Source organism: Sorex araneus, chromosome 2 (assembly GCF_027595985.1).
Source record: "Sorex araneus isolate mSorAra2 chromosome 2, mSorAra2.pri, whole genome shotgun sequence".
Taxonomy (NCBI): Eukaryota; Metazoa; Chordata; class Mammalia; order Eulipotyphla; family Soricidae; genus Sorex; species Sorex araneus.
In genome coordinates this window covers 80,246,805-80,272,895 of record NC_073303.1, presented here as the reverse complement: position 1 = coordinate 80,272,895, position 26,091 = coordinate 80,246,805, and the positions used below count along the sequence as shown (strand labels likewise).

At 41.7% G+C, this 26,091-nt stretch overlaps 2 protein-coding genes across 2 annotated transcripts in view; both read right to left on the bottom strand.

Annotated features, from left to right (window-relative positions):
* Nucleotides 1-1,146: 1,146 nt before the first annotated feature.
* On the bottom strand, nucleotides 1,147-8,771 carry TCF24 (transcription factor 24). Its single transcript, XM_055129643.1, has 3 exons — nucleotides 8,623-8,771; nucleotides 7,390-7,793; nucleotides 1,147-1,260 (listed from the first exon to the last, which is right to left on the bottom strand). Exons 2-3 carry the CDS (start codon nucleotides 7,780-7,782, stop codon nucleotides 1,147-1,149), a joined length of 507 nt encoding a protein of 168 aa, XP_054985618.1. The 5' UTR covers nucleotides 7,783-7,793; nucleotides 8,623-8,771.
* A 1,545-nt stretch (nucleotides 8,772-10,316) lies between these two features.
* Nucleotides 10,317-26,091, bottom strand: part of PPP1R42 (protein phosphatase 1 regulatory subunit 42) — a 33,988-nt gene continuing 18,213 nt past the window's right edge. Inside the window, exons 5-8 of the mRNA XM_055129180.1 lie at nucleotides 24,736-24,853; nucleotides 23,839-23,955; nucleotides 17,687-17,824; nucleotides 10,317-10,454 (exon numbers count right to left, since the gene is read on the bottom strand). Coding sequence (XP_054985155.1) covers nucleotides 17,703-17,824; nucleotides 23,839-23,955; nucleotides 24,736-24,853 — 357 coding nt within the window. The 3' untranslated portion in view covers nucleotides 10,317-10,454; nucleotides 17,687-17,702. The remainder of the gene's footprint in view (nucleotides 10,455-17,686; nucleotides 17,825-23,838; nucleotides 23,956-24,735; nucleotides 24,854-26,091) is intronic.

The following is a 26,091-nucleotide window of genomic DNA, read 5'->3' as shown; positions in this document are numbered from 1 at the left end:
TTCTATTCCCAGAATCCCATATGTACCCTGAGCACCGCCAGGAATAACTCCTGAGTGCAAACCCAAGCCCAGGAGTAACCCCTGAGCATCGCCGAGTGTGACACAAAAAGCCAAGAAAAAAAAAGAACATGGACTTCTCTAGAGTGGAAAAAGTTCAAATTCAGCTTTTAAATTTAATACTGGATTACAGAGTAATAAATGAACTTTACAGCTGAAAGGTGGAATAGTAAAAACGGAGAAAAAACAACTAGAAAGGGAGATGATAACGGAATCCAAATCAGCAAAGATATGCTGAAGGAAACGTACATTTTTTCCTAGGTGACTGTTACACTTTTGCTTTGAGTCACGCGTTCCCTGATAAGCAGCTCTCCCCAGCAGCGCTGGCTCCAAGCTCCTGTTACAAACGGAAACCACTGGCTCGATTGGGCATAACAACTGCTCCCAGAGCACTTGACCTGCAATGTGGTAGGAAGAGCCGGTGCCTCGGGGTGTTTTCTGGTTGTAGGCTCAAATTGGAACAGATGCGGGCAGGGGGTTTGGGTCTGGTTTATTCACCGGATGCTTGCTATGGGCTCAGACTGCCCTCAATGCACAGATCAGGGCAGAGTTCACAAATCAGCCAGGCTCTCTCCCATGACAGAGGACAAAGTAGGAAGAACAGTAACTGACAGGAGGCGGAGCTTAGTCAAATTGTGAGTGTGAGGATCCTGAGGTTCACAAAAGTGCCCCAAAAGGTCTGAACAGTCTCTGTTTCTAGGGTGGCGGCTGCAGTATCTTCGACCCAGCCTAGCGTGGAATCTAAGTTGTTCAGGGCCTGAGAGAGGTTGGGGTGGGGGCGTGACCATGAAGTGAGTGGGCTAGGAGCCTGGCCTCTAGGGGCTAGCATCTCTGCTGAGGAGATAAATGGGGCATCCCAAGAATTAGGTACAAATAAGATATTTAGGAAATCATCTAGCAAGGTGGTCAAGTCCTGCCTGGCAAGCTACCTGTGGTGTAGTCGATATGCCAAAAACAGGAGACGGTACCCGCGTGAGCAAATTGATGAACAATGGGATGACGATGCTACATTTGCTGTAATAAATATAGAATAATTAATACAATTTAAGATAAGAGATACCACTTCTACCAGTCCCCATTCAGGGAGACCTAAGGTTGAGCATCTGTAGAAGTGCCACCATGATTTGCCTTTTCTCCAGAGATGGAATGCTTCAGAAACTGACCGGTAGCACCGATGTATAACCTTGATCGCATGGGCCATTTCTGAAAAAGAATATTTAAACAAGAATGCAAGTGTTAGACTCAATGACAGATATAACAGTAAGAGTAATGTTAAAAATTCCAGACAGGTGAAGGGATGGGTTTTGGCTGAAAGCCAATCATGAACAACTTAGTAACTGTGTATATCTCATGGTGAGTCAGTTAAACATTTTTTAATTTAAATTTTAAAAATTCCGGACACCTAAATGCAAATATAATATTATAGTTAATAATAGCTATGTAATCAGGAAGTTTAAGGCACAACCTGAAAAGGGTTTGTTAATGTTAAAACTAAAAACAGGGATGAGAGATAACAAAGGGGTTATTATACTTGCATGCAGCAGACCCCCAGTTTAATCCCCAGTACCACATGGTCTTCCTGTGGGGGCAATCCTGAGCACAGAACCAGCACCTTTAAAAACATACTTTAGGGGCCAGAGCAATAGCACAGCGGGTAGGGCGTTTACCTTGCACGCGGCCGACCCGGGTTCGATCCCCGGCATCCCATATGGTCCCCCAAGCAATGCCAGGAGTAATTCCTGAGTGCAAAGCCAGGAGTAACCCCTGAGCATAGCTGGGTGTGACCCAAAAAAGAAAAAAAAACATACTTTAAAAACCCTTTAAAATATACTTTAAAGAAACCCTTAAAAATATACATCTCTTGGAGGCCTGGGGATATAGTTCAGAGGGTAAGGCATTTATTTGCCTTGTAAGTGGGTGACGTGGTTTAGATTCCCAGAATCTATATGGTCCTTGAGCTCTGCCAGGAATGATCCCTAAGCACAGAAATAAGGACTAAACCCAGAATAAACCCTGAGCAAAGCTGGGTGTGGCCCAAATCTCCCCCCCTCCAAAATAATCCCAAACATACTTAGATATTGATTATAACTATAAAATAATTGTGCATGCATATAAAAACTATAAGAAATCATAACTATAGTTAAGTAAACGGATATATCTATCCACAAAATTTTAATTTTAAACTAAACCTAAAACAAAATTAAACTTAAAACAAGTCTCTGACTTTAAAATGATTTTCAAAAATTATACATAGTAAATACTGTATCTACCCTTGTCAAAGAACTACAATGAAAAGTTACTAAGTCCAAATATTTAAATCTTGACACTTTATCTATCTAGAAACATGTGGAAGCTGCATATAATTCAGGTGTTTGGTGATACATAAACAGAACATGTACATTAAATAACTGGATTATCAAAGCTCATCTTTTTAAAAAAATTATTTTTGTTGTTCACAATAATTCATTTAATATTCCAACACCAATCCCACCACCATTACACTTTCCCACCACCATATTTCGAATGTTTCCACCCTGACCCCAAAGCCTGCCCATAAAGAAGGACCTAAATATTTTATTTTGTATTGTTTGTTATGAATAATCTGCTAAAAATAATCCAAAAAAAGTTTCCTTAGAGAAATACATGTGAAGATTGTTGTATTTCACCCTGGAACCATTAAGACCTTATATAAGAAATTGCTAACATGTTTGAGCTTTGTGTGCATATATATATACATATATATACACACACACATATATGTGTGTGTGTGTGTGTGTGTGTGTGTGTGTGCGCGCAGTGTGCTACTCTGGTACATTTGTGGTGTAGAATCTGAGATGCTGCTCCAGGAATCCTAAAATTTTAAACATGGTGATACAGCTGAGGTTAATTTAATTTTGTTTCTAATTGGATGGTGACTTTGGAGTCCAGAGGCATCTCTGCAGCGTGCTGCTCTCCTGTTGCTCTCTTCCGAGAGATTTATTGGTGGTGAGTCTCTGGATCATGGACATTAATTGTTTTATATGGTGCCAGAGACAGTTCACACCAGGCTATAGGAAACACAGGGAGATGGGGGGAGGCCCCCCATTCCGTACTCCGTGCGAGCCTGGAGATTTCTCTCACATACCTGGATTTTTCAGCAGATTCACTCATGCATGAGCTTCGCCTAAGACTTTGGAGATCAGCCATAAACATGGAGGCAATTGAGTTCTGGAGGTTTGGGATGCTAGGGCACTATTGGGGTGTATGGAGGGGGACTCACCTGCTCCCCTCTGGATTGCACCGGATGAGTCACCCTGGCACTGGGTCCAGAGGCATCTCTGCAGTGTGTTGCTATATTGAAACTCATCTTATGTTTCAATAGAGATTTTGTTTTTCCACTTCCCTTCATGGTTGTTCTGGGGTCACTCACATGGGGTCATACGTGAGTATGGGGGTCACACACATGCTAGACATTTTATCAAGGTGCGTGCTGGGGACCATACTCTTATGATGCTTGTACATGTATTCTGCAGGAGGTGTACACTTTTCTTTGTGGCGCTTGTACACGTTCTGGTTGTAATGCTCATTGGGCATTTCTGCCTTGTCCAGCTAAAATGCATGCTGGGGTTAACACTCTTGTCCATGGTGATCCCATATTTTAGTTACAGTGTTGATGGAGGGTCACACATGTTAGTTGTGGTATACTCACACTCCTGGCCATGGTGGGTCAAAGACTGCACACTTTCTGTAGGCACTAAGAGTCCCACAAGCAGAGTCATAGGAACTTTTCTCAGTGCCTGTGGGTGTCACAGGGAATTGAACTGGCGTCCTCACATTAGTATGGCAAGTACATTTTGCCTCTGAGCTATCTCCTTGGACCCCTCAAAATTACCTTAATAAACCCCCTGACAAAGTTAACAATGCCAAATCCTCAATTCTGATCATTCAAAAATCATGGTCTTGAAAACCTTGTTGAAGACTCTTTGATCATCAAAGTAAGACTTAGTATTACTCTAGTATTACAACTCTGTGTTGCTTTTTGGGGGGTCCAAGGGGTGGAAACTGAATGCTTCATACATGTAAAACATGTTCTTTACCATCCTGGTTCCCTCATCCCTCATCCTCCATAACACTATGTTGTAAGGCAGATTAATAGTCATTTCGGGACCAGAGTAATAGTACAGCAAGTGGAAAAGGCACTTGCCTTTCATATAACTAACCTAGATTCAATCCCCAGCTCCACATACAGTACCCTGAGACCCTGGGAACAGCCAGGAGTAAGCACTAAGCACAGGTGGATGTGACCCCTAAGACCCCCCAAATTAAAAAAAAAATTAAAGTCATTATGGAAAACTGCTTAACTAAGTATTGCAATATTTTTAGTTAATATACAAATAATTAAAATATTTTGCTTTTGCATGAGATTAATCAAAAATAGATTTAGTATTTAAGCATTTTGGTAGCACTATAGCACCATAGCACTGTCATCCCATTGTTCACCAATTTGCTCGAGTGGGCACCAGTAACATCTCCATTGTGAGATTTTTTATTACTGTTTTTGGCATAATAAATACACCACCGGTAGCTTGCCAGGCTTTGCCGTGTGGGTGGGATACTCTCAGTAGCTTGCAGGGCTCTCCAAGAGGGAAAGCGTTTTGGTAATATCTATGAAATAATGTATTATAGGCCATTTCAATTGTTTACATAAGATGTCCTTCTGAACCTCCACACGACCTTCAAAACATGACTCATAAGAAGTGACTGTTCAACTGAGGTTATATTATTTTATTTATAAATGGAATCAGACCTATGATAATTATAAATAACACAGTATTTCAAATGTTCATATTTAATATTTGAAATATTTTGAGCCTATTATATTTACTATGTCCATAAATAGAGTTTATTAGAACACAGATATAACACACCTTCCAATAGTATAATTTGTATTTTTGCCTTAATCTTTGTTAATTTCTGTTCACTTAGAGATTGGGCCTTATCTTTAATTCTATTTATTTTGCTAACAATGCTTTAACAGAATAAGCACACTAAATGATTTTAAGGCAAATGAGTCATTTGCTCAACTACTGTCAATTTTAATCTGAAGAGATAATCTTTGGCACATAGCAAACACTAGTCTGACCTCCAGCTCTGCATCTAGGAGTGAGTGATCCTTGAGCACAGACAGAGCCAGAAGTAAGCCTCAAGCACAGCTGGATATGACCCATGATCCATAACACACACCACAAGAGGGTAATTTCTGACCTCGTTTTAATAACCCTAGTGAGATATTTAATATTCCTAGTGAGAGTGTGAAAACAATTAATTAAAAAATAAATAAAATTAAGAAAAATAATTAAATTAAGAAATTAAAAACCAAAAGAAAAAAATTGATTCAGAGGACAAATGAGATTTATTTTTTCTTAAAAAAGCTATACTAACAAAGTATTTTAAATTTAAATCAACTGCAAAAAAACCCTCTTGTCAAACACATTATTTTGTGAAAATATTACTTCTAAATAAAAATATATACCGCAAAAAGGTGGAAAAGAACTTGATACTTCATTGGAATTAAATCACCGAGAAGATGCTAGTTTCACACATGCTCTTTTAAAACTTAAAGTTTAGTTAATGTTAAAATTAATTTCTTAGTGTGTATGAAAAATTCAAGTTTAAAAAAGCTAATATTGGTGATGTATTCAAACAGTAATATAATGAGCTCTATAAAACATGACTAATTACTAAGAAGTAACTGTTTATTAGCTATATTATTTAACTCATAAATGGAATAAGACCTATGATAATTATAAATAACAGTATTTCAAATATTCATATTTAATATTTGAAATATTTAAGTCCATCATATTAATTATTCCCATGAACTAGATTTTATTAGAACACACCTCAGATTTTTAAGCTCAGTTGATACTTAGAGGCTTTGCCACATTTCAGTAATTATTATTCAATAATTTACTGATCACTAACATAGTTAAGATTAAATCCTACTTTTCTATTAGTGTGTTTGGGAAAATGTTTCTGAATGGTAGAACAAAATATAGAAAATATAGGAATGAATAGAAACTACTCTAAATGGAATAAAGTAATATGTAACTACATAGTAATATAGAAACTATAGTGGGTGAAAGTATGTATATATATGTATATATATGTGAACGGAAAGATCAAAATAATTATTCAAAACAGTAAAATATAGGTGCAAAGAAGGTCTATGTTCTGTTATATAGGAAATAAATTAAATTCATATATACAAGTTCCCTCTACCCTATCCGTAAGTAGGAAAGCTGATAAAGATATTAACTGAATTCTCTATGAAATAATTTTTCAGTATTCAGACCCAAAATTAACTTAACACATTTTACTATAAAGAAACTATGCATTTTTTATAAGGAGAGGAGGGAACCTGTACCATATTAAATGAAAGATTCAACTTTAATGTTATATACATATCATACACACACAAGCTGGACTTCTCAGGCTAATTTTGTACATTACAAAATTGAATTAATATTAAATACAGTATTTAATCAGCCATTGAAGATATACCAATCTATTATGAAAATTACAGGAACACAGTTTTATAACATTCTTAATAACTAAGCCATTACAGTTTCAGGAAAACGAACTAAAGAGGCACTGCCCCACACCACATATGGTCCCCTGATCCCCACCAGGAGTGATCCCTGAGCACAGAGACAGGAATATGCCCTGAGCACTGCTGGTTATGGCCCAAATAAACGAGGGGAGGGGGGGAAGGGAGGATCTAAAAAATCTGCTCCATGGGGATGCAGAAGGCCTTCATTTTGTTCTTACCAGCTTTACCAAAAACTTTTCAGTAAGTGCATCACCACACCAAATTCCTGAAGGTTTTCAAGTAGGGTTCGAAACACAAGAAAACTTAACTATGTAAAGAAAGAAAAAACTTTTACAATAGATCTTCAAGGCTCGTGAATGATCCGAGATACTAAAAATCGCTAGGAGTTAACACCCCAGGAGCTCCCGCCACGCACCCAAGCTCTCATGAAGAAGCGCATCCAGCGGACTAAGTTCTGGAAGGGGCGTGAGACGGAGAGCCTTGGCCTAAACTACCCCTGGCTGACACCTGCGAAACTTAATAAAATTAGTCTCCTGGAAGTGGGGACCTCGAGACTGGTGCTCCCGGGCCAAGTTCCCTTCCTTAATCCGTCCCCCGCCTCGCCCAGAAGGAAGTGTGAGTGTCTGGGGACGTCTGCCCTGGAATCTGCCCACCCGACGACGGTTCAAGGTTCAGTTTCCCCGGCCCGGCCCTGGTGGGGAGGCGGCGGGGGCGGGGGGGTGGGTGTCTTGCACTCCTACCTTGACAGGGTGCAGGTAGCCGTCGCCGCGCAGGGCGCCCAGAGCGGGGTCCGCTGGCTCCTCGGCGTCGTCCTGCAGGCTGCGCGTGAGATGCGCGATGTAGGTGGTGGCCAGCAGCAGCACGTCCAGCTTGGACAGCTTGGTGTCGGGCGGCACGGAGGGCAGCGTGCGCTGCAGCTCCAGGAAGGCGTGCCGCAGGGTCTGCACGCGGCTGCGCTCCCGCGCGGCGTTCGCTGCCGCGGGTCGCCCGCCCCCGGAGCGCGCCGCGACTCCCGCGCGGGCCGGCCCGGGCCCGGTCTCTCCCGAGCTCGAGTCGCGGGTAGCCGTGGCAGGGGCGAGGGACTTGTTGCTAGCGACCGTGGAGCTGCCCGCGGGCCCGCCACCGCAATCCATGGCCGTGAGTGCTGCAAAACACGGAAAGGACAAGTTGAGTTCCCGGCGCGCAGAGGGCTCTACCCCGAGGGAGGCAGTCCACTCCGCCGCTCCACGTGGCTCTGGGCATTCTCCGCCAGGGGGCTCATGTTATTTAATGAGTTCACTTTTGTATACAGGGGGGCTGCTCCCGCACGTTGTTGAGGGACCCATAAGGTGCGGATGGTGGAACCAGGGACCCTCGCACGCAAAGCCCCGGAGCGTCGCATTTCCCGTTCTCTGCGCTCTTTTGCCTCTGCGGGTTTTGGTGAGACAGAGTGCTGGGGTCTCCAAGTTCCCGAGCTCCTTAGAAGGTCGTGGGAGCGTTACTTTTCACGGGTAAATTAAAAGAAAGGACTTCCCTGCCAGAAAAATAAGATCTCGGGTTCAAAACTGGTGCATGCTTCTGCAATTGATCCCCGCAAGAGAGACGGTGCGGGTCTTTCTCGCGGATTGTAAAACTGGGAGTCCTCGGTGCCCGCGCACTCCTCCATCCCAAGTCCAGGGACACCCTGGAATGGCGGAGTAAGTCCAGAGTAATTTTTCTGGGGCGGGAAGCACACCTCGTTGCGCACAACCCAGGGCTTACTCCTAGCTCTAGAGCTCAGGGATCACTTTTGGTATTGGGGAGAGGAGCGATATGCAAGTGTCGGGGATCGAACCGGAGCCAGCAGCGTGCAAGGCAAGTCCTCGAACCCCTATACTACCTCCCCGCTCCCAGAGTGAGTTCTGCCCAGGGACCCCGCGCCTCTCTTGGTCTATGCTACCCTAGACCGTTCCTCCCTCTCCTGCACAGCGCGTCCGCGTCGGACCGGTCCTCACCTTTCCCCCGGCGGCTGAGTGAGGTTTGGCTCCGCCGGGCGAGCAGAAGACACGAGTCCAACCGCGTCTGCGTGACCAGGACCGTTCCTGTCACTCCATTCTAATCCGGCTGAAATCGACGGCCACTTCCAGGCGCCGATGCGCGCGCCTTTGACGCCTGGGCGCTCTGCAGCCAGGCGTGTGTGCGGCGGGAGCTTCGGGTCGGGCGGGGGTCCTGGCCCAGCTGGGGGCGCTCCTCCGAGGGGTGGGCAGAGCGGGGACCCAGCCGCCCCCCTCGGCTACTTAAGAGTCATCAATCAAACCGTCGGGCCCGGCACAGCTGGGGGCGGGGCGTCGCCGGACCACGCCCCTCCCCCGCCCGGCGGCCAGACGGCGAGTGGAGGCGCGAAGGCGACGCTGCCCAGCGCCGACCCGTCAGGCCGCAGGCTGGGGGCTGGGGGCTGGGGGCTGGGGTTGGGGCTGGGGCTGCGCTCGAGGGCCCCAGACCCGCTTTGCTAGTGTCCTCGCCTCGCCCCGGCCTCCTGCCTCCGCTCCCATGTAAGTGTGCGTCGGCGCTGCGCTGAGGCGCCTCTTGGTGGAGCGTGACTTTGAATTTCTGTGAGAACCCTAGCACGAAGGTACCGGTCTCCCGGTGTCCCAGCCACAACCAGCCGCAGTCGCCCCTCCTGCTCGGCACTCCGGAGCCCTTCAACAGCCCGGTCAGGGAATCTTGAGGAAAGCCCCCAGTCCTGGGGGAGCGGGCCGGTGGGGGAGGCGGATGACTCTGCCTCTCGTCCGCGCAGGACCCCAGAGTTGCTTCGTGTTTTAAACACATAAGTCTGTGCCCTTGCGGGGAAACTGCACTGCGGGACCCGGGGGGAGCATGAGGGGCGCGGAGCGGGGAGGGCCCCCGGGTGAGGTTCTTTAAATTGGGCGCGGGGGGCCGCGGGCCCGCAGATCCCCTGGGGCCTCGTCCCCCCACCCCCGGGGACGCCCCGAAGCCCATCTCAGACCTGTAGCTCTAAGAGGTGAAGTCGCGGAGGCGGGGGGCGGTGCCCAGTATTTCCCAGCAGCGTGCTTAGTGCAGCTTTGAAACCATGTTTATACAACCAAGAGCAGGACAAGGAAGATTTTGGGCGTCAGAACAGAATCACTTTTCAGATGCCGTGAGTGAAACTGATTTTGTACACACGACCTAGATCCCTATTCGACTATCGGAACTACCAAACAGAAGACAGGAACTGGCATTTGCTGCATTGGACTAGTACGTTCCACACCTAGATGGGTGAATCAGAATAATCCTCACGCTCTCATCTCAATTATCTTTAGTTACAAGAGTTAGCCTTTAGAAAAACGGTTAACCTTTAGTACAGCAGATAGGGCGCTGGCCTTGTATGCATATTACTCGTATGTAATGTAACCTGGGTTCCACCTGAGCATCACCAGGTGCGGCTCAACACACACCAAAAAAGCGCACCAAGAATACTGCTACTTTGGAAAACGATTTTCTTGTGATGAACCCGGAAGCCCATCTTTATTTTCCCTGTAAATTGTATGTAACAATTTACATAGAGCATTAAATAGAGCATCTGGAAAGCAGTGTTTCAGATTCTATAAAGAAACAAATCAAATCAACAATCAATGGCTTTTCTTATATGGTGCCCTAAAGCTTCAAACCAGAGATGACGGTACTGCCTAGTATTGTAAATCAGACAATTCAGGCCATTTAAGATGGAATTTGCTCAGTTTTTACTAACAGATTTTCTTCTACTTTTGTGCTATAGAGAAGGTGAGGTTCATGAACATTTTCTTTTTTTCTGTCAGCAGGCGTTCAGATTCCTTCAAGGAGATTCCTTTATTTATGGGGGGAAGGAGGGAGCATTAAAATTATTTTAAAAGAAAGTTATTCTAAAATTTATATAGTATATACAGTTGTCTTATATATGTGTATCTATATATATACATAAATACATAATCTAGGAGATAGTGACAGTAGCAAAGGCTAATGAGGTAACCAGACTCTGAGCTTTCTCAGGCTTTAAATGTGCAGAAAAAGGGTCTGGGGATATAACTCATGTAATTTGCATAAGGGTCTGGGTTTGTTCCCTGGCACCGCAAAATTAAATAAATTAAGCCCAAACATAAACATTTGAAAAAAGACAATGAAAAAAATCTATTAATTGGAACAGTATGGGAATATGATTGGAAGGAAGGTGGGACAGCGCTAGGGGAGACAAATGAGGTGTTTAGGTTCCCTTAAATTTTGCACTTAAAATTTCCCAATGCCTCATTTCAGCCTACCGTGCTCCAAGCTGTTTGACAGGCAGAAAGGATTTTCTTTGCTGCTTATATTTACTGGCCAGTGGCCAGCTGGTTTGTCCAAAGAAAGGAGTATCAAGAGTAGATTGGACTGAACATTTCTGTCCCCACTATGTTTTATCTGTTGCCACTATACTTTTTTCATAGTATTATGTACAATTTTTTAGAATTCTTGCCTTGGAAAGTAGATGACTTTGTGACCTACTTTTCCAAATCTCCTCTTCCCTTTGTTATCTCATGATGACCAAGAATCACCGACATGCCTAGCTATGGTTCTTGCACATTAAGTTGTTATATTTGTTTGGGAGAACATGTCACACATCAGATTATAGTGTACCCACATTCAGTGGCTAGGTTGCTGTGGGAGTTACTATTCCTTTATCTGTGGTGCTTCAGTAAGTGCTCTCTGGTGCTCACTCTAGTTTGATACACACACATATTCTGACTGTAATGCTGACCAGAGTTGCTGTGGAACTCCCATCGTGCTCACACATCTTTTTCAGTTGTTTCACCAAGGAAGCACCCCACATAAAGTTGGCTGCAGTGCTGTTGGAAATTGCTTATGGTGCAGTGGATCAAGACAGGAAAGCTGATAGATTGCTTCAAAGGGCAAAGCTGCCAAGATTGCATTCAGCTCATGGGGCACCAATGGACATTGAACTCCAGACCACATGCTTGCAGGGCAGGCATTCTAAGCCTACTATTTGTCTAAGTCACCAAAAAGCATGACTTTAGAGTGCTGTAAACTAATTCATTTAGCGTAGTGTGGGCCATGAAAATGTTAACTTGTCTCTTTTTTTAAATGCCAAATTTATCATCTTAGCTCATTGCTTTTTGTAATGTAATTTCATATATGGCTGGAGCAATAATAGCACTGCGGGTAGGGTGCTTGCCTTGCACGCAGTTGAGCCGGGTTCTATTCTTTTGTCCCTCTCGGAGAGTCCAGCAAGTTACTGAGAGTATCCCGCCTGCACAGCAGAGCCTGGCAAGCTACCCATGGCGTATTTGATATGCCAAAACCAGTAACAAGGCTCACAATGGAGACGTTACTGGTGCCCGCTCGAGCAAATCGATGAACAACGGGACAACAGTGCTACAGTGCTACAGTGCAATTTCATATATGACCTCCCACTCACAAGGCAGTTTTTATTTTATTAAAAAAAATTTTTTTGAGGGCCATACCTGACAGTGCTCAGAACTTATTCCTGGCTCTGTACCAAGAGAACACTCCTGGCAGTGCTTGGGGGACCATATGGAGTGCCAGAAATCAAATCTAGGTCGACCACTACAAGGTAAGGACCCTATCCACTATAGTATCTCACTGGCACCTTGATCACTATCTTTTTTCGGCGGGGGGCAAGGGGGAAGCTTTTGTTTTTGAGCCACATCAGCAATGCTCAAGGATTACTCCTGGCTCTGCACTTAGAAATCACTTCTGGTGGTGCCTGGGCAGGGGTGGGGAGGGCGGTGGAATACCGGAGTGCCAGGGATTGAACTGGGTTAGCTGCTAGCTAGTACTATCTCTCTAGCCCCTTGATAGCTATTTTTAAAGGGAAAATATCAATTCAAAATTTTTTTTTGTTTTTGGGTCACACCTGGCGATACACAGGGGTTACTCCTGGCTCTGCACTCAGGAATTACTCCTGGCAGTGCTCAGGGGACCATATGGGATGCTGGGATTTGAACCCGGGTCGGCCGCATGCAAGGCAAACGCCCTACCCACTATGCTATCACTCCAGCCCCCAATTCAATATTTTAAAATCAGAAAACTTCACTGGATTTCTCACTTATCTGGTCTCACCATTATGATTTCTCAAGCTCAGTATGTCCACCAGGCTTTGGAACTGGTGTTGTCTTTAGTCAGGTATGTGCTCTCCAGTTCACCTTTGTCTTATTTTTTACCTGCTTCCCTCACTTATTTTTCCTGCTTGCACCTATAGTTGACACTCTCTAGATGAGTAGTTGAGACTTTGGCTTTTGGAGTCAATGATCTGTATTCAAGTGCCAGATATGCATTATGACAACTGTATGACTGGGCCACTCATAAGCAGTGAGACTAGACCTCTGCAGTCCTCATTTTCCTAAGGTTTAAAGTGGAAGAGAGGAATTTTAAAACTGGAAATTTTACTAGTTTTTGCTTTAAAAAGTGGTTTTATTTTGAAAAATGTAAGAAGAGTTCAAAGAGAATGAAAGTACAGATTATATGTTGCAATGTGGGCAGCAGAAAATGTGCCCTTCTACTAGTTTTAAAATATTTGTTTAATCAAGATTAAGCTTTCAGAAAACAGTTAAAATGTTTTTTACGTTTAATTTTTTTAAGTTATTCTTTAAATTGATTCATAGATATCTTGTTTATAGAGCAAATTATTGGCCAAGTGAATAGTTACTATGGGTAACAAAAATTAGTTTAGAACTTTTAAAAATGTTTGTTTGCTAAGCATTATTGGTTTTAGGGATGGGGCTGTAAAAGAGTTCATTGAGAACTTAAAATAAAAAAATTGTTTTTGTACCACATCAGGTAGTATTAAGGGTTAGTCCCAACTCTGTGCTCTGTAGTCACTCCTGACATTACTCAGAACCATGAGGTACTTGAGATCAAACCTTGGCCTCTTGTCTGCAAAGTACGTGTTCAACACACTGAAGTATTTCTATGACCCCTGCAAATCAAAACCTCAACATTATGCCTATATTACTGATATAGAAAAGTTTGTTTTTCATACAAAATTAGAGGCTAGGTTTAACAAAGCAAAATGAAAGGCATTTAGAGATTGGCAAATCAATTTATATAAGGTCGCTGTAGAATTTTGTGGCAAAAATATTACCTAAGTTTTAAAAATTTTACTTGAAGTACATAGATCTCTTGCTACAACTGTTCAAACAGAACTTTAATAGTAGTGAAAGCAAATTATATTTACCATTATTCTTTCACTTTTTAATCCACAGAAATCCAATGCTTCAATAATCTAAAGATACTAGGTATTTTTATAACCAGTTATATAACATACAGAGATCATTTCCTGTGAATTATGGGTCCTAGGGATTTACATTCTTCAGAAGATATATGAAACTAAGGGCATTGTAACCCAGCTACAAAGTTATTATTTTTACATTAACAAAAGAGATGGATTGACTCTATTAACATTGCTTGGGCTTGAAAGATTGCTAAATAACCTCAAGTAATGATTTGCTTTACTCAGTATGCAGTGCTATACAGTATTCTCAGAGGATCTTCTTTACAATATTTAAATGCATTTAACGTCTACTTTTAAATCACTAAGGCTTATGCACCTCCTAACATGTTTGAAAAGAGAGGAAACATCTGCCAGAAGTATTTACTGTGATAAATACAGAAAGAAACTATAATGTGTACATTTTCTGTTTAATGCCATGTATTATTTTTAATTGAACAGTGAAGGCATTTGTTCAGAACAAGCCTTTAAATAAAAAACAGTTTTGAACTAATCTTTAATTAAAGTGTACATTGATAGTATCAAGTTCAGTTTGAGGGTCAAAAACAACGTCAATGAGTCTGACTTTTTCCTCCCTGTAGGGAAAGTAGGCTTGTGTAAATATACATGAGCACAGACTTCAGGCATTCTAAAGGTGGTGGAAAACATTCCCCTGTCTTTGGACAGATGTTGCTTCACTATGTTCCATATAGGTTACTGGCACAGCTCCCAGTGTCCCTTAAAGGAGCATATACTTAAGTATTTTGGAAGAAGCTTTCTAAGTTCTTTTCCCCTCTCTACAGGCTCCCCATATCTATATGTCTCTATATATCTATATCTCTATCTATCGTTTGGGGGGCTTTGTTCTGGTTCTGTGCTTAAGGTTATTCCTGGCAGTGCTCAGAGGGCCATATGTGGTGCCAGCGATCAAATTCAGGTCAGTAAGCACAAGGCAGGCACCCTACCCAACGTACTATTATCTCTCTGGCCGCCACATCATATAGTAAGTGTAGATAATGTTAGACATGTTGGATGATCCAAGACTATTTTTGTCTTAAAATAATAAACAGGGGTGCAGAGAAATAGTACAGTGGATAGGGGGCTAGCCCTGCATGCAACCAACTTGGCTTTGATCTCTGGCATCCCATATGGTCTCCCAACCACTGTCAGGAGTAATTCCTGAGTGCAGAGCCAGGAGTAACCCCTGAGCACTGCCAGGTGTGGTCAAAACCCAAAACTAACTAAATAAATGAATAAATAAAAATTAAGGGAGATTAGAGAGAAAGATTAGAGAGGGCTTAAGGTGGTTGCCTTGCATACATCAGCCAGGGTTCAATCCCCAAGCACCACTACAAATTACCTTGAACATAGGAAAATGAGGATAGGCTGACATACTTTCTTTCTTTTTTTTTTTTTTTTTGGTTTTTGGGTCACACCTGGCGATCCACAGGGGTTACTCCTGGCTCTTCACTCAGGAATTACCCCTGGCGGTGCTCAGGGGACCATATGGGATGCTGGGATTAGAACCCGGGTCAGCCGCGTGCAAGATAAATGCCCTACCCGCTGTGTTATCGCTCCAGCCCCATACTTTCTTTCTTAAGTGTAGTCCTAGTGACTAGAGCTTTCCTTGAGGCTGTGAAATATGTGGCATGTGCAACGTTTTAGAATGAACTATTTTAAGTGCGTGATAATATACTGAATTTACCAACAATATTTTCTGAGATTATGTACATTTTTTTCTTTTGTACTTTGCTGAGACATTAGTAAGATCTTTAAAAGTTGCTTGCCAAAGAAACAAGCTCAAGAATACTATTGTAGGAATCACATCAGTTGTATAACTCTATGAGGATCTTTTGGGTGAATGAGCTAATCAAGTTCTCATGGTAATGAAATAGATATAAGCAGTAAAGCAAATTCTCTTCCGTGTGTGTGTGTGTGTGTGTGTGTGTGTGTGTGTAGAGGAGGCAAGACAAAAAGTAGCACTCTCTGTATATCCTTTCACCTTTTTCCAAATCAAGCATTTTTCAGACTCACAGGCCCCTCTCTCCTTTAAGTCTCCATCCTGTTAAACCCAAGCTACTTGTAGGGATGGGCAGGGGGAGTGGAGAATAACAGTGTGGCAGCGTGGGGTCTTGTTCAGGTGGGTCCCATTAACATATAATGCCACCATTCCTTGACTGGACTCTATAAAGAGAGTTACATGGCAAAGAGAGTCTCACCTGACCCTCAATAGGCAGCTTTGCAGGAGCGGGGAGGGGACTTAACCTGGGACTGGAGAGATAGTACAGTAAGTAGGGTGCTTGCAGTCGACCTGGATTCAGTCTCTGGCATCCCTTATGGTCCCCTGAGCATTGCCAGGAGTAATTCCTGAGTGCAGAGCCAGAAGTAAACCCTGAGCACCATTGGGTGGGGCCCCCAATCAACAAAAACAAAAACTTATTCCAAGGTATATCTACTGCTTCTGATTACTTTCTCAATGAAATATGCTTTTGCCTTTCATTGTATTGCAATGATTACTATTGAAAAACTAGATCTGAAAATTACTGTACAAATTGTAAGTGGGAATATAAGTTGAATGAATAGTTTAAGGACTGTATTGGGACCTGGTTTATGATGCTTTGTAGCATTTATCACACTATGTAGTAACAATCATGTTTGGCTCTAACTTGCTTGTTTGAGATAAGGGCTATTTTATTTGAGTTTTTATACTTAGTATTTCCGTACCTATTTGTTCTATAATAAATTTATTTTCAGTATGTTTTATGTTTACAATGAAATAATATTTTTAAACTGAAAAAGCAGTTTTTTTCTCATCAGGAAACTTAAAAGTAATTGATAAGAAGCTAAATTATCTAGATCCTCAAGTTTAGAAGAGTTATTGATTTTCTTTCTTTCTATTTATTTATTTATTTATTTATTTTCGCCACACCTAGTGGTACTTGGCAATTATTACTGGCATGGGCTCAAGGGCTGCTCCCTGTTGAGCACAGGGACCCATGTAGTACTGGGGACTGAACCTAGAGTTCCCACAGATAAAACATGTTCAGTTGAGCTATCTCTCCAGACTACACAGAATAGTTATTCTTAAACTTTTTTTTTCTAGTACTGATGAACAAGCTCAGTTTGAGTTATACATTTTACTACTGAGCCACATCCCTGGTTCCTAAACGATTTTTTTTGGATCAAAGATTCTCTTTGAGAATCTAATGAAAATAAATGTTAACGACCCTTCTGTGACAACAGATTAAAATCCATGGTTTGAAGAATCAATAAAAGCAGCCTTTCTCTGTAGTCCTCTAGGATTCTCTTCCTTTTTGCCATCTGATGCCCTTTCTGTCAGTCTACTCATTAGATTGACAGAAAGTTGGACCACCCATCAACTAACCTCAGTCTCATATGATAGGATCTTTGTTCTGCTAGTTTAGACACCTGCAGTTTTCTGAGTATATCTACTCTGTGTTCCCAGATTTCTGAATCAACACCCCCAAAATTATCTCCCTCTCTCTTCTCTCCTTCTCCCTGACGAAGGAGGATTGAGAATGGAGAATTAGGAGAGATGAAGGACATCACTTTATTTTTCACTAATAAGGTGTCCTTTCTTCCCCCAAAGACACATTGCATCAATATTTTTGCCACACCTGGTAGTGATCAGGGTTCACTTCTGGCTCTGTGCTCAGGGATCACTCCTGGCAGGGTCAAGGGACCATATAGGGTGCTGGGGATTGAACCATGGTCCACTGTGTGCAAGGCAAATACCCTACATGCTGTGGGGCTCTGGTCCCCCAAATTGCATCAATATTTCAAAGAATTTATCCCACCTGTTCTTCAGTTTTATTATCTTCTCTCTGAATTTCCATTTACAGGGTGTCTTGGTCCATCAGAGAGAAAGGCTAATTTTGATTTATCCGCCTGTGGGTAGTAAACAGGTACTATGTGATGCGTCGTTTCCAAGTTATCTGTAACACAGAATTTAAAATTTGTTTTGAAAGTAATAACAAAATTATTAAAATGCCATATAACATTTCAATACATAACATATTGTATGAAATAAAATATTAAAACAAATGAAAGTTAATATTCAAGATAAAATATCAAACTTCAAAATATAAAACTTATTAAAATGTAAGATAAACTTTAATAACATAGTCCTACCAAAGAAGAAATACAAGTGGCCAAAAGGCACATGAAAAAATCCTCTGCATCACCAATCGTCAGGGACATGCAAATCAAAAGAACAATGAGATACCATCTCACCACAGACACTGGCACATATCAAAAAGAATAACTGGTACTGGTGTGGATGTGGGAGAAAGAGACTCTCATTCATTGTTGGTGGGAATGCTAGCTGTTCAGAATTTTAGGAAAACAGTAAGAACATTCCCCCCAAAATTAGAAATTGAGCTTTCATATGACTCAGCAATACACTCCTGGGGATATACCCTAGGGCCCCCAAAACATAATGCAGAAAAGCCATCAGCACTACTATGTTCATTGCAGCACTATTCATAGTTGCTAGAATCTGGAAACCCAAGTGTCCAAGAACAGATGACTGGATAAAGAAACTACGGTACATTTGTACAGTGGAATACTACACAGCTGTTAGAAAAAATGAAGTCATGAAATTTGCTTATGCATGGATGGACATGGAGAGTATCATGCTGAGTGAAATAAGTCAGAGGGAGAGAGAAAAGACAAATGTTTGTACTAATTTGTGGGATATAAAAAAACATAGTATGAGTTTAATATCCAAAAACAGTAGAAATAAGGGCCAGAAAGACTGGTTCATGGAAGTAAACCTGCCACAAGTTGTGGAGAAATGCAGTTAGACAGAGAAGGAACTGCTATGACAATGATAATTGGAAATGATCACTCTGGACAAGAACTGAGTGCTGAAATAAGTTAAAGTAATATACATGATAATCTTTCAGTAACAGTATTGTAAACCACAGTGCTTAAAAGGAAAGAGAGAAAGCGAGAGAGAGTGAGAGAGGGAAAAGTTACTGCCATAGAGGCAGGCCTGTGGGCAGGGGCTGAAGAGAAATGGGGGAACATGGGTGGTGGGATATGTATACTGGTGAAGGGATGTGAAGGAATGGGTATTGGAATATTATATGACTGAAACCAATAATGAACAATTTTGTAACTGTATCTCACAGTGATTTAATTAAAATTTTTTTTCTATCTTTAAGGATGAAACAGCACTGACCGTGCAAGTGGAAGCAAACATAAACAAATGGGACTATATCAAACTAAGAAGCTTCTGCACTTTAAAAGAAAAAAATGACCAAAATACAGAAAGAGCCCACAGAATGGGAAAGAATATTCACCCAATACCCATCTGATAAGGTATTATTATCCAGGATATACAAGACACTGGTAGAATTGTACAAGAAAAAACCTCCTACCCCATCAAAAAAGGGGGAGAAGAAATGAACTGAAGTTTCCATAAAAAAGAAATACAAATGGCCAAAAGGCATGCGAAAAAATGCTCCACATCGCTAGTCATCAGGGAGATGCAAATCAAAACAACAATGAGATATCATCTCACACCACCAGAGACTGGCACATATTCAAAAGAACAAAAGCAACCAGTGCTGGCGTGGATGTGGTGAAAAAGGGACGCTGTTTCACTGTTGGTGGGAATGCCGACTGGTCCAGCCTTTCTGGAAAACAATATGGACAGTCCTTCCAAAACTAGAAAATGAGCTTCCATATGACCCTGCAATACCACTTCTGGGAATATATCCCAAGGATGCAAAAAAGCACAGTAGAAATGACATCTGTACCCATATGTTCATGTCAGCACTGTTCACAATAGCCAAGATCTGGAAACAACCCAAGTGCCCTAGAACAGATAGCTGGTTAAAGAAACTTTGGTATATCTACACAATGAAATACTATGCAGCTGTTAGGAGATGAAGTCATGAAATTTGCTTATAAATGGATAGACATGGAGAGTATCATACTAAGTGAATGAGTCAGAAAGAGAGGGACAGACATAGAAGGTCTGCACTCATTTGTGGAGTATAGAATAACATTACATGAGGCTGACACCCAAGTACAGTAGTTACAAGGGCCAGGAGGATTGCCCCTATAGCTGGAAGCCTGCTTCATGAGCAGGCAGATGGAATAGAGAAGGGATCACTAAGAAAATGATGGCTGGAGGAATCAATCGGGATGGGAGATGTGTGCCAAAAGTAGATAATGGACCAAACATGATGACCTCTCAGTGTCTGTGTTGCAAGCCATAATGCCCAAAAGTAGAGAGAGAGTATGGGGAATATTGTCTCTCATAGAGGCAGGGGGAGGGTGGGAAATGGGGTTATGCCAGGGATATCAGTGGTGGGGAATGTGCACTGGTGGAGGGATGGGTGTTTGATTGTGGTGTGATTGTAACCCAAACATGAAAGTTTGCAACTATCTCAAGGTGATTCAATAAAATTTAAAAGTAAAATTTTAAAAAAAAGAATTTTTTTCCTTTTCTGGGTCACATCTGGCAATGCACAGGGCTTACTCCTGGCTCTACAGTCAGGAATTACTCCTGGCAGTGCTCAGGGACCATATGGGTTGAAATGAACCTTGGTTGGCCACATTCAAGGCAAATGTCCTACCCATTGTGTTATCACTCCAGCCCCTAAAGAATTTCTTAAATACAAAAATATTAATGAGAAAGGCAATACAACCAAATTCCATAGCAAAGAAATGGAAAATTATAAAAATAAATAGACAAAAAATTAATTGGGGTATACTCTGAGAGGTCAAGTTCTATGATATAGATATAGGCATAGTTATAGTGCTTTTTCATTTTTCTCGATGACAATTTTGCATTGGTGCTAAGCAAGCATACAGTGATACACACATTTCCACTTATTACCTTAGTTGATGATTGTTTCACCATTTACATAGCCAATAACCATGCATGTTTACCAGATGTAAAATAATACATTTTCTCCACATCTAGGCTCATTTTTTAAATTTGGGGGACACATCCTGTGATACTTAAGGGTTACTGCTGGCTCTGTGCACAGGAATTACTCCTGGTGGTACTTTGGGGACCATCTGGGAGGCCAGGAATTACAAGGCAAACATCCTATCAACTATACTATCTCTCCAGCCCTCTTGGTTCATGTTTACATAGCTTAAACCGTCACACTCAGTGTGAAATAAATACAGTTCTGTTTATTAATGGTACCATTTTTATAGATAAATATAAGTAAATTTTCCTAGAAATTTCACTAATCTTTATACACAATTAGGTTTTTTTAAAGAAGCCCTGCCCCTGGGGCCGGAGTGATGGCACAACAGGTAGGGTGTTTGCCTTGCACGCGGCCGACCCGGGTTCGATCCCCGGCATCCCATATGGTCCCCCAAGCACTGCCAGGAGCAATTCCTGAGTGCAAAGCCAGGACTAACCCCTGAGCATAGCTGGGTGAGACCCAAAAAGCAAAACAAAAAATAAAAATAAAAAAAATAAAGAAGCCCTACCCTTGACCTTCTGCTTGCTGGTCTACTATCCCATCCCAGGTGAGATTTCCCCCAGCTAACATCACTGGGTCTATTCCAGAAAGGAAAGCAGAGCCCCTCCCTGCTGGGTAGGCCCCAGCAGCCTCCAAACCCAACCTACACCATATTAATGACCCACACCACAGCTCCAACAGATCTCAATAAATTACTTGCTGCTCACAGTTATTCTTCCTGTCATTCTATGAAGATGGGCAGAGAAGATAGCGGGCAGCCTCCAGTTTAATCCCTTAGCATCTCCTGAGAAGGCTAACTATAAAGGCTAACTATAACTCACTCCCAGCACTGCAAGAACACTAAAAAAAATCAAGGGAGAAACATGTAAAAATCCACCAAGCTCCATGAGCAAAACAATGTCACCAAAGACAAAAATAACATCAGTAAATCCTCAGTGATTTTAGGGACACTATGATAAGGATGTTCAATGAGTTCAAAGAAACAATAGCACAGTAAGCAAGACACAAGAAACATGAAAGTTGATATGAAAAAACTTCATAAATGATGGAAATGAAGAACATGGTAGGTGATGTAAAAAATTGATAGAAGCCCTGAACATCAGAATAACAGAAGCTGAGCAAATGATCAAAGAGCTCCAAGATAAGAAGGGTGAAACCACTAGGAAACAGCAGGAGATGAAAATAGTCTGAAAAGATATGAACAGCATATCAGAGGAATATAGGATGAGTTCAAGAGGAACAATAGAAGAATCAATAGAGTCCCCTAAGAACAGGAAGTCAAGTGTAATGAAGAAACAACAGTTTAAGAAGTCATCGGCAAAAACTTCCCAGAGTTGACAATTATAGGCACCAAGATCCAAGAGGCCCAGAGGGTCCCAGTGAAAATTGACCCCAATTAGGAAAACTCTAAGACACATCCTACTTAAAATGACAAACTTCAAAGGTAGAGACAATACTGAAAACAGCAAGATCAAGAAGGGGAACTTACAAAGAAAAGCCCATAAGATGTACAGTACATCAAATAAGAGATCTATGAGTCAGAAGAATCTGGAAATATATAGTACAGAAACTCAACAGAATGAACCTTCCACCAAGAATACTCTATCCAGCTAGATTATCATTCAGTTTTGAAGGAACTATAAATTGCTTCATGGACAGGCAACAGCTTGGGAATTCATAGCCTTGAAACAAGTTTTGCAAGAAGTGTTAAAAGTGCTCCTTTAAAGGACAGAAGAAGCTTCCCATGTGGTATTGAGTATGGCACTGATAGTGCATATGGTTATCCTCTACTAGACTAAGATAGCATAAAAAATGGACTTTTATTGATTTGTTACTGAGTAATTATACCTGCCATTCCTTTAAGTTGTATTGGACCAAGTAATATGAAATAAATTTGTTATATGCCTGCCAAAGAAGCTGGCTAGGGGGTGGTTGGGAACCTGGGGATATTGGTGAAGGAGAGGGAACATTGATAGTGAGAGAAATAAAGAAGCCCTACCTTTGGGCATAAGGAAATAACTCAGTGATTGGGGCACATGCAATACTCTATGTGTGTGGGCCCCAAGTTCAAACTCTCCCCACACAGTGCACAATATTGTTACCTTCCAGCACAACTAGGTGCAGTCCTGCCACCATGGCCTGGTTGTTTCTAGCCATACAGGTCCTGAGCAGCTATATCAGACCCTAGTATTGAACTGCCCTGCTTGATTGACAAAGTATTGTCAGGAGTAGCACTGGGGCCTCTGAGCATCACTTGGGAGCCCTTTCAAAAACAGAAAACCACCTGAGACAAAACAGTCTTAAACTGTTTTGGGAAAAAACATACTCTAAAGCTAAATTTGAAAAGGCACTTGTAGCACTGTCGTCTCATTGTTCATCGATTTGCTCGAGGGGGCACCAGTAACATCTCCATTGTGAAACTTGTTACTGTTTTTGGCATATTGAATTCGCCACGGGGAGCTTGCCAGGCTCTGCCGTGTGGGTGGAATACTCTCCGTAGCTTGCCGGGCTCTCAGAGAGGGATGAAGGAATCAAACCCGGGTCAGCTGTGTGCAAGGAAAACGCCCTACCTGCTGTGCTATTGCTCCAGTCCCTGTGCTATCGCTCCAGTCCAAAAAGCAACTGCCCTCTCTGAAAAGGCATGTGGGACATAGTCTCCACCTTGGCCATTCTCCCACATTTCATTTTGGTCTGAGGTGTGTGATACTTTCACTTTATGGTACATTCTCTATCTTCGGTATTCACCTGCATCCCAGCCAGAGATGGGATGCTTTTTCCTCTCTGGAGAATCCCTTGTTCTTGAATACCTTGAATACCTCTCTCCCCAGACTCACCCCCAAATGCTTCTCTAAATAGGACTAAGATACTTCAAAACTCAGAACAAAACATCAATAATTTTTCAGTGTTTTCTTATTAAATGGAATATGCCCTCTGCTAGTAGCGTGAATCAGCCAAGCATCAGTCTGCTTACTTAAGTAGGAGGAGGTACTTACTTGTGTCCTTCGGTTTAACATTCTTTTTCTTGCTGCTTTTTTTGGCATCTTTTGATGCTTTCCAATTCATTAGGAATTGTCTTTCCATATTTTTAATTTCTTTCCCATCCAGGAATTCTAGAGAAAAATGTATATTAAAATTGGGTAGGGTAGGGGCCTAAGGGGCCTAAGAATAGCTAAGTCCAGCTCTGCTGAACTCTCTCTTTAGTACCATACACTCATTTTTATTCCCAGTACAAGATATTACAGAAGTTTTGATAGTGGAACCCCTCTCACAGATCTCCTTCTGTAAGGCCCGTGTAGAGTTTCCTCACTTGTGTCAAATGTAAGACACATCACTGTGTTCTTGGAGACAGTGTCACTTGGAAAATGTTAAGCAGTGAAAACCTTGATCAGCTTATTTTACAGCACCATAAGCTAAAGAGTCTCTTGGGATCTTCAGAGAGATTGTGATAATGGAATTTTGGCAAAAGGTCAGTGAATTCTATAAATTTATGATAACCATATTTGCCGGTAATAGCCACATTTTCTTCTTACAGGGTGTCTGGAACCATAATTGCTTTTGAACAGTAGGTAATTTTTCATGTCTCTCATTTTTTTGGGGGGGTCACATCCAGCGATGCACTCAGGAATTACTCCTGGCGGTGCTCAGGGGACCATATGTGATGCTGGGAATCGAACCCAGGTTGGCCGCGTGCAAGGCAAACACCTTACCGCTGTGCTATCACTCCAGTCCCATGTCTCATTTCTTTACTTTTAACTTCTGCCTTTTAATTTAAAATATAAAATTTAAGGTAAGACTATTATGCTTCTGAAAGTTTGCTGATAAGTTAACTAAAGAATTATCCAGATCTCTTTCCCTAAGAAAATTATACTAAATACAATAAAAATGTGTACCCAGTGATTTGGACACCAATATTAGTTTGTCTCTGTATTTTTGTTTGATGCAAACAGGATTTCCTTTTAGATCCAATTTCCACATCTTCACCAACTTTTCCAGTAAAATCTCTAAATCCTGTAATTAGAGAATAAAAAATGAGATATAAATAATTCATGTTTCAATATTTCTCTCATGATAGTTAACTTTTTTTAAAATTTTTTTTGGGTCACACCCAGCAGTGCATAGGGGTTACTCCTGGCTCTGCACCCAGGAATTACTCCTAGCGGTGCTGGGGGACCATATGGGATGCTGGGAATTGAACAGGGGTCAGCCGTGTGCAAGGCAAACGCCCTACCCATTGTGCTATCGCTCCAGCCCCCTCATGATAATTAACTTTTAAAGGTAATTATTGTTTTTCTTGGAGTTTCAGCTCTATCCCAGGTACTTAAAAGGTGAATATTAGTTTTTTATTAGAAATAAAATTATTGGGGGCTGGAGAATAGTACAAGCAGGTTTGCCTTGCATGTGGCTGACTCTGGTTTGGTCCCAGTACTCTGCTAGTCCCCGTGCACCACCATAAATAATTCCTGAGTACAGAGGTTCAATTCCCAGCATTCCATATAGTCCCCTGAGCAGCGTCAGGGGTGATTCCTGAGTACAGAGCCAGGAATAATCCCTGTGCATCGCTGGGTGTGACCCAAAAAAGAAAAAAAAAAGGTGAAGCCTAATTTTGATCTGTCCTCTGGAACAGATTCTCTGAAGAATAGAGGAATTGTTCTCTGTTAAACTGCCTTAAATGGATCTGCCATAGAATTCAGAAAACACTTTTATTTTTCTAGCCACTTCATGCTACAGAAGACTTCCTGTTCTTAGAGAAATATGTAAAAATTTATAGATTAAAGAACTTTAAGGAATAATGAGTAAATCATTTGTTTGATTTTAAAATAAACCATATACATTCTTTATAAGGAATGTATTTTTATTAAAATCTGTAAAATAATTAAAGATAACATAAAAGGAAAAATCAATTGCATGCATATCACCCAAAGATCACTTTTAAAATTAAAATATATGTTGTTTTGTATTCTTGTTTTCTTTGAACATATGATTTATTTATTTGCGGGGATTTGGGGTACACCTGGTGATGCTTAGGGATTTCTCTTGGCTCTGCACTCAGGAATCACTCCTGGTGGTGGTCAGGAGACCATATAGAATGCTGGGAATCGAATTCGATTCTGAGTGGCCGTGTGGAAGGCACTGTTCTTACTTACTGTACTGTCTCCTTGGCTCCAGAACATGGATTTATTTTTTTAATTGTCATGATACTTTGGGTACAGGTTTTTTTTACTATAAATATTTTCATATTTTTATAG

Coding starts and splice junctions, on each gene's coding strand:
- TCF24 (XM_055129643.1), bottom strand. CDS start 7,782: ATGGATTGCGGTGGCGGGCCCGCGGGCAGCTCCACGGTCGCTAGCAAC. Junction 1,261..7,389: donor GCTACCTGCACCCTGTCAAG/GTAGGAGTGCAA, acceptor ATTCTTTTTCAG/AAATGGCCCATGCGATCAAG.